We start from the raw sequence: 9,364 nt of genomic DNA on the forward strand, positions 1-9,364 counted from the left end.
GCCTCTCTAGCTTCCATGAACATTTAAGCGAATGCACAGCAGCAGCTTCAATAGAAACAATTAAAGAGAATATCTCTTAGAGGGATGTACTCGCAACGTCTCGTCTTTCAAACACCGTGGGCTGAAGCTCGCATTTTTCTCATGTGCTCTCCCCTAGTCAAAGCTATCATTGTGTTGCCCTTATTGGTCTTTGCTTTTAAAAAAGTATAAACTTGCTTCATGAAAAGCTGTGTAAACTAGTAAACGATTATTAGGTTGTAAATCAATATTCAAGGTCAGGATTATATATTTTATTTACTGGAGACTGTACTTCATAATGGTAAACAACTTCTGCCGCATGCACCTCGACTAGTATGCTGCTGTGTACGGACAAACAGTACAGTACCTGTTTTAACAGCAAAGTCTTGCGTATTTTGTGGGACATGTCCATAGTAGGTTATTGCGAAGACAATAGTTACATGGAAAATGTGCAGTAGCAATCTCAGTAATTCTAGTATAGAAATATTCTTCTAGAAGGATGAATATGCAAATAACTTCTCAGGGATGCAAACACCAAAACCTTGTTAACAATAGAAATGAACTGATTAACATATAAGCTTATTTATCTCTTCATCAAGTGACAACATTTCTTGGACGAACTTGACGTCGCACAGCAACTTTGCCAAAACTCGAAGACTTCTCCTCAGGCTCCTTGCGCTTCTACCTATCCCTACCGCTACGGCCTCCAGAGTTTCTTCCAGGCCGTCTTCATTGTTGTCTTCCTGCAGGAAACAACTCATGGGGACTTTCCTGTGGCACGGTTTGTCGCTTGTCGGGTGGAAGAAAGTGATGGAGGCCTTCGAACATTCTCTCACCGGGAAGTATAAACCCCACTTCAACTGGCCTTTGGCGTCGCGTCCTAGAAGGGACTTGAAGCCGTAGACGAGGTTCCTGCGTTCGACGACGTCAACGCACGACAGGAACGGTTTCCTCGGGTGGATGCGATTGTGCGTGACCACGTCGGGCTTTCCGGGCCTTTCTTCGCGGGAAGTCCAGGCGATGACGGTGGAGCTACCCGGGAGGTACCGGTACTGGTAGGTACGCACAATTTCCTCTCGAGTCGAACTTCCCATTATCGTTTCGCTCTGCGGGGCCATTCCGTCTTCCATGACTGTGATGGGCTGCGAGACGTGGTAGCCGGGGTCAAATAAGGTCACGCCAGGCCGGCCAGATATTCGCACCTTTATGCATAGTAATACGTGCTCGATCAGAGATGATCGTGGTGGTGGTAACTCTGTGCGGAATTCTTCTATGTTCTTGACTGTCTCTTCACAAGATACCTGGAAAGTTGATTGTCAGTTATGAGTACGTCACGTGGGATTAGTTTTCTTTCATAAAACATTTAAATTGAAAAGATAAAAGTACCTATTCTTAAAATACTTCCTTTGATCTGCCTGATAATTATGTGACTTAACTACTGTATTGTGTAAAGATTTTGAACGTCTTGTCAAAACGTCTGAATACAAATGCTGAAAATTATAATCTGTTCCCTAGTTTGCTATTTGGCTTTCGTGAAGGCCTTGGAGCATGAAATGCCCTTCTTACAATCTCCAATGCTGTACAGACATCCTTTGATTGTGGTCAGGAAGTTTGTAGGATTGTCGTTGATTTTAGCCATGCCTTTGACCGTGTTAATCATGAGCCCCTTGTTTTCAAAGTCAAACAATTAGGAGTGGCTGTGTCTTTCCCTAGCATCATTATTGAATTTTAAAGTAGGCCGAATAGATCGCAAAGAGCTGTTGATGGGCACCATAGTGAGTATAGGAATGTGATATCTGGTGTTCCTCAAGGTAGTGTTCTTGGCCCATTATTTTTCATACTATATACTGTACACATGACATGTGGTTTGGCCTAGAAAACAAGCTCGTTGCATATGCGGATGATGCTACTATCTTTGCATCAATTCCATCCCCTTAATGTTTATCTGGGGAGGCTGAATCCCTTAATAGTGATCTAGCCAAAATTAGTGCATGGTGCAAATTTTGGGGCGTGAAGTTGAATCCTAACAAACCTCAAAGTATGATTATAAGTTGATCGTGGACAGTGGCTACTTAACATCCAATTCTTTGCACTGATATTTCTCTAACTATATACAACTATTAAAATTCTAGTTGTGATACTTGATTGCAAATTTACTTTTGAGAAACACACCTCGTCTGTTTCTTCTTCAATTGCATGCAAATTGAGAAGGTCTTTTAAGATTTTTGGTGATCAATCTATTTTGAAGAAGTGTTTTCATTCTTTCATTCTACCTTGTTTAGAGTATTGCTCTCCTGTCTGGTCTTCAGCTGCTGAATATTATCTTAATTTGCTGGAGAAAAACTTAGTCTTTTGAATTTCTATTAGTGATCTAGATATTAATCTCTGGCATTGTCGTTCAGTTAGCTATTCGTGCATGTTGTATAAGATTTTTAATAGTTCTGGGAAGCTATTGGATTCAGATCTTCCCAGGTTGTGCCATCATGTATGTAGTACTAAGTATGTATTAGATTCTAACAGTCATACCTTCTCCATCATAAGGTTCAATACTACATAATATTCCAGAAGATTTATTCCAGCTGTGACCAGGTTGTGGAATAATCTTTGTAATCTTACAATTGAATCAGGGAATTCCATAATTTAAAACGATGCAAATGTTTGTATGTTGAACAGGTTGACATAAATCTCTCTCCATAGTTTATACAGTTTCACAGACCTATTTAACATTACTGATCTTAGAGTATTTCATATTTTGGGTTCATTACTTCTCATTTATAATTCGTTCATTTCCTAACTTCCTTTCTTCACTTGGCTACTTTCCCTGTGGGAGCCCTTGGGCTTGTAGCATCCTCCTTTTCCAACTAAGGCTGTAGCTAGGCAAGTAACCCAGCCACTGAGAGGGGGCAAGCCAGCCTCAACCTGGTACCGGTCCCAAGCCCGGGTAAATGGGGAGGGTTGGCGGCAGGAAAGGCATCCGGCCATGAAAGATTAGCCAAAACGAATATGGGCAGTGAATATTATCAGAATAAAATTAATGCTAGATGGAGAAAGGTGGCCAGAAACATCGACCCCACATAGAAGTGGGAAAAGATGCAGACAAAGAAGAAGTTGTAGCTAAGCAAGTAATAATAATAATAATATGTAAAAATTACATAATACACAGTACAAAAATACTGCTGGAATTAAAAAAAAAGAATCCTTACCTGGTACATTGCATCCTTGATCCCTGGGTACATCTTTTCCATGTGTGATAATCTGGAAGATAAGTCAAGAGCAAGGCCCACACACGTAAAACAGCCGGGTATCAACGGGGTGTCGTAATCCCTGAAGAAGTCTTTCAGATTGCTATATTCATCTCGCGAGTAGACGTACTTAGTGCTGAAACTGCCGAGTAAAATGGAAGGGAATTCCGTTATATATCCAGTGTAATGGCAAAGAGGAATGATTTCTTTCTATAGAACAAGGTCTTTCAGGTACAAAATGACCTCGCTGATTTAACCCTTTTACCCCCAAAGGACGTACTGGTACGTTTCACAAAAGCCATCCCTTTACCCCCATGGACGTACCGGTACGTCCTTGCAAAAAAATGCTATACAAAATTTTTTTTTTTCATATTTTTGATAATTTTTTGAGAAAATTCAGGCATTTTCCAAGAGAATGAGACCAACCTGACCTCTCTATGACAAAAATTAAGGCTGTTAGAGCAATTTAAAAAAAATATACTGCAAAATGTGCTGGGAAAAAAATAACCCCCTGGGGGTTAAGGGTTGGAAATTTCCAAATAGCCTGGGGGTAAAAGGGTTAAGTACCTGGCTCTTGTCCTGAATTATATAATCTAATTGTAATTTGTATAATATTTGAGTTTTTCACAAAGGAAATTACATGGAGCAAAATTGGAACTTGTACTGTTTTGAATAATGATTTAAACTAATATGAGTGAAGATTCTTAAAAACTCCTGAGTGATATCCCGAATATCAAGTTCTACTCACACTAAGAAATTGGACAACGTGTCGTAGGGAAGTGATGCCAGGCACTGCTGTAGGTAACTAGTGGCTTTGGTCAGGAACTTTTGATACTGGCCTTCGTTTTCGAATGTTAGTTCCGGCCGATCGCAGCCCCACTCGGGGAGCGGCACAGGGTGATCGAGAGGCCATTCGTCCTCGCCCCAGTCGCTCTCTTCGTCGCTATCGTCGCTTTCCCAGTCGCTGGTGCTTCCGGGAATCGACTCGTTGAAGGGCAAGATTGCTTTGGGCCGGGACCTCTCGCTCACCCGATCGTCGGAAGCTGTGAGATCGCTGTAGTAACCTGAGCAGCTTACACTAGAATGGAAGGAAGTAAACTTTAGGCATGTCTTTAAGAAGCGAAGAAAAGTGTATTGCTGTGTGATATTTTAAAATCTTTCAAGATGTGGTCACGCCTCTTCGGTGCGGACGATACTGAGTTAGAAATGAATTTGACTCAAATCTGCATAGTTTATGTTGCATCAAATAGAAAAATCATATCTGAATTATATCACAAAACAGAAAGATGAGTTTGAAGGCAGTTTTACCTATTGCTATCTGATCCCTCACACTCGTCACGCGGTTGCAATGCGGCAGAAGTTGTCCTCCACTCAGAAGCATCAGCCCGCCCAGCCGACTCTTCTGACTTTTCGAGTCAGCTGGGCCACGAGGCCCCAAGTCGGGAGAAGTTATCGATCTGGTGATCCTCATTCTCGAGAGCCTCGTTCCCGAGAGCCTCTAGTCATATCTCGCGAGGCGGAGTGGCTGGAGTACTCTCGGTAGTCTCTCCTGACTCATTTCTACCGACTGTAAGGAAAGTTTCAGGCGTTATTAACAGCGATGTAATGCGCATCCCCCGAGAACTTGCGGAGGGATTTGTCAGAGATGGCTTGTGAAGCATAAGTTTAAAGGAAAAATATAACAGACCTTTGCAGTCTGGTGTGATTAGCAGTGGGTTTCAATAGGCCCCATAAAGCCAACAGTATAAGTGAGTGTTGAAGTACGTATAATGTGATTATTGAAAAGGAAGAATCGCAACTTATTAATTTTAACTGTCTTACATACAGTATTTTAATTTTACAAATTGTATGGCTACGAGAAGAGAGGAACAGAGGTGAGAAAGGTAAGTTATAATATCTGCTATATCTAAGTGCCGTAGATGTTACTGGCAAAGGGGCTCTGCTAACTAAATGCACAATTTTACGGCAATATGTGCACGACCCTACGTATGAAGATTATGCTCTTGTTCTTTATTATGAATGCGTTATGCATGATTACATGTGCTAATAGTTATAACTAGCAATGGCTGTAACAATCGCTTTAAGAACAAGGCTTGTGTTGTGCTTGTCAAATGAAGCCTAGTGAATGTCAGTTCGCTAAGTAGTGCAACATCCAACGACTCCTCCTGTCGCTAGTTGGTGACGAAAATCTAACGTTAACAGTTTGAAAGTGGTAAAATATCTTCCACCTACTTCTCGTTACTCCAGAGGTTGCTGAAATGATTTTGAGTTAGTTAAAAGCAGAGTTGAGATGTAGGCAACTGAAGGACAACAGATCTAAGGAAAAGAGAGGTAGAAGGTTGAACATTTACGAAACCCGCCGCATTGAAAAAGGGCTGTCTCCCTAGCCAGGTTTTCTGACTTTATTCTAGTACGATGCTGCCTAACTTTGCACCGATTAGTTGAGACTTGAAAAATTAAAGTCGAGACATCGATTTTGCATAGGACAATGGTTTGCTTGGTGCAAATTTTAGCATCGAGTTGCTTGAAGAAAACAGAATTTCCTCGTGTGGTGTAGTAGTAGTACAAATTATAAAGGCTGTAATGCTAATAAATAGTGTATTGATTATTAACTGATGTATTATATAAAGTTAGTAATTTTTGTGCTAGACCGTCAAACCAAGTTAACTAGTGCCTGGCCTCTGGCTTGAAATCTGTATTCCAATTTAATCGTAAATTCCAAGAACACTGGTTCATATAGCCTATCAGGTACCAACTCTGTCCTTATATATCCTTTGGGGTAGACTCGGACAGGAGCAATCTATCGTGGGTATCCTTGTTATCGGCTCGACAGAGATTGGTGACCGAACGATGCAAAGGACGAGGGAGTAGTAGATGATTTTGGAATGATAGGCAGATATGCAATAACGAAACATAGACGAAAGGAAATTCAAGGATAATAACGGCATATTTCGAAGTTGAAAGATTGAGCGAACGATCCCACGATGATTGAAATATGTGATGGAAATATAACAAATAGCGTTAAATGAATAAACGGAAAAAAAGTACATAGAATTAACTGAGCATCTTAAAGCGAGATCCTCCCACGTGGCAGAGCGTATGTGACTGACCAGAGTGTGTAAGGTATATCTGCATGAGGGAAAGGTTCCAGGGTAATGAGTAAGAGGCATAAATCAATAATAATATATTAAGATGGAGATGGAATTAGAAAGAAATAACAATAGTTTTGTTAAGTATTTTATGCTGTTAACTTAAAGAATTTGGAATTCTCTTTTTCTAAATATGGTGTATTATTATTATTATTATTATTATCATCTAGTATTTTTATAACCAATTTATTTTCTTAATTACTGTACAATATTTGATTGAGGTCTCTCTCTCTCTCTCTCTCTCTCTCTCTCTCTCTCTCTCTCTCTCTCTCTCTCTCTCTCTCTCAATAACTAGTTTTAAACATGTTATATTAAAACCAGTTTTAACCAGACACTGCTATATTAGAAAATGAATTTTAATCCTATTGTTATATTAAACAGCATTTAACCAGACACTGCTATGTTAAAATTAAGTTTTAAACAGCATTTTATCTAAGATTTAAAAACCAGTATTAACCAGACATTCCTAGATTTAAAAAAGTTTTAACCAGACTATAATCAAAATACAGTTTTGAAGTGTGTTTTATTTAGAAAAAACTTTTTACCAGACATTCTTTGATTTAAAAACCAGTTTTAACGAGACTACTTTAATCAAAATACAATTTTGTGGTGTTTTATTAAAAAAAACTGTTAACCAGACATTCCTAGATTTAAAAACCAGTTTTAACCAGACATTCCTAGATTTAAAAAACAGTTTTAACCAGACTACTATAATCAAAATATAGTTTTGAAGTGTTTTATTAAAAAACATTTTAACCAAACTACTATAATTAGAATACAGTTTTGAAGTGTGTTTTAATATAAAAAAACAGTTTTTAAACACATTCCTAGATTTAAAAACCAGTCTTAACCAGACATTCCTAGATTTAAAAACCAGTTTTAACCAGACTACAGTTTTAACCACACATTCCCTGATTTAAAAAAGTTTTAACCAGACATTCGTAGATTTAAAAACCAGTTTTAACCAAACTACTATAATCAAAATACAGTTTTTATTAAAATCTTTTAATTAAAGAATCTTAGATTTAAAAACTAGTTTTAATGAGACATTACTATATTTAAGAATGAGTTTCACACAATGTATTTAAGAAAACAGTTTTAATATCAGACACTCCTTTTACAACCAGTTATTCCTATATTCAAAATGGAGTTTTAAACTTTTATTTAATAAAACAGTTGAATCCAGTTATTCCTAAGTTAAAAAACAGTATTAACTAGACACTGTTATATTCAAAATTGAGTTTTGAAACAGTTTTATTCAATAGAACCAGTTTTAACCAGACATAAACTAGCTTATTTCGAAGTAGATTCATGCTATTTTGTAAGTCAATTAAGATGAAAATACAAAATGAATAGAATAATTAATTAAAATAGTTTTATTTTAAGTAATATTATCAACCAATAAATCTTTATATTTAATCTTGAAAGTATTGATTTATCTAGCGCAGAAAATGTCATTTCTCACTGGGGGTAGACGACCTTGGAAAGATTTAATCTATACGTACTCTCTCTCTCTCTCTCTCTCTCCTCTCTCTCTCTCTCTCTCATCTCTCTCTCTCTCTCTCTCTCTCTCTCTCTCTCTCTCTGTAAGCACTACAAGGGAACCTTGCTGAAGTTGCTGGCATAATAATATGAACATTCTCTCTCTCTCTCTCTCTCTCTCTCTCTCTCTCTCTCTCTCTCTCTCTCTCTCTCTCTCTCACTGTGTAAGCACTACAAGGGAACCTTTCTGGCATAATAATATGAACATTCTCTCTCTCTCTCTCTCTCTCTCTCTCTCTCTCTCTCTCTCTCTCTCTCTCTCTCTCCTCTCTCTCTCTCTCTCTCTCTCTCCTAACATGCTCTCTTCATTCCAAACAATTGACTATCTCTCTCTCTCTCTCTCTCTCTCTCTCTCCTAATGTGTTCTCTCCATTCCAAACAATTGATTCTCTCTCTCTCTCTCTCTCTCTCTCTCTCTCTCTCTCTCTCTCTCTCTCTCTCTCTCTCTCTCTCTCTCTCTCTCTCTCTCCATTCCGAATAATTGATAGCTCTTTATTGAATTAATAATTACTATTTCTCTCTTAAAAGCAATAGAAAAATTCACCAACATCTCGTCTAATCTCTTACATACACTGCACCGTTTTTTAACTTCGTCACAACGGATTTAATCGTAATAATTAATAATACTTAAGAATTTATCGAATACCAATAAGAAAATGCTACGTAGACTCGTTTAAAACATACAAAAAATAGTTTAAATGATGTATAAACATTATCCAAAACATTTTAAGTTATAAAATATTATTTTTATAAATGTTAACTTACCCCTCACGGGAATAATGTTGAATTTATACATCTCGAGGGCGTTGTTTGAGGTCCGTGTGAAGTTGATTCTTTAATCTAACTGATTGAAGGTCAAGTGGATCAGCGCCTTTTATGTGATCGGGTGGTCTGGCACTGTGACAGTTGCCAACGAATGCTAGATTATTCAAATTATTTTGTTTTATACATTTGTTTTTAATAAAAAGTTGAATAAGTGATGATTATAATTATAGGTTATAAACGTATAATTTTTAAAACTATTTTAGTCAAAATATCTTTTCAATATAGATATTCTAGAATTGGAATTATTGCGAAATGTGGCATCTCTCCATTACACGTCATAGCACTGCAACATCCGGTGTTCCGAAGTCCAAATTACGCAACACAAAAATACATTGATAACGAAATATTGCATCATGTTATGTCATTATAAACCCAAGAAAATAAAGAATAAAATTATTAATAATAATTTTGTGTAAATAAAAAGTCTATTTTATTATCAATTACACTTCCGTTATGCCATAAAAGTTTTCATAACAGTAACGTCAACAGGAAGGATGTCAGTTGCCGAAATTGTTTTAATCTAAGACAAATACTTCAGTGGTTTTATGTCCTTCGATAAAGGTGATCTTAACCAAGACCTTAATATTC

At 37.6% G+C, this 9,364-nt stretch overlaps 1 protein-coding gene across 1 annotated transcript; it reads right to left on the minus strand.

Annotated features, from left to right (window-relative positions):
• Positions 1-275: 275 nt before the first annotated feature.
• Positions 276-8,854, minus strand: LOC137626465 (uncharacterized). The gene is made up of 5 exons (XM_068357479.1): positions 8,717-8,854; positions 4,569-4,827; positions 4,009-4,338; positions 3,222-3,402; positions 276-1,319 (listed from the first exon to the last, which is right to left on the minus strand). The coding sequence occupies exons 4-5, from the start codon at positions 3,261-3,263 to the stop codon at positions 585-587; spliced, it is 777 nt and encodes a 258-aa protein (XP_068213580.1). The 5' UTR covers positions 3,264-3,402; positions 4,009-4,338; positions 4,569-4,827; positions 8,717-8,854; the 3' UTR covers positions 276-584.
• Between the last annotated feature and the right edge of the window lie 510 nt (positions 8,855-9,364).

This window comes from Palaemon carinicauda, chromosome 34 (genome assembly GCF_036898095.1).
Source record: "Palaemon carinicauda isolate YSFRI2023 chromosome 34, ASM3689809v2, whole genome shotgun sequence".
Lineage (NCBI taxonomy): Eukaryota > Metazoa > Arthropoda > Malacostraca > Decapoda > Palaemonidae > Palaemon > Palaemon carinicauda.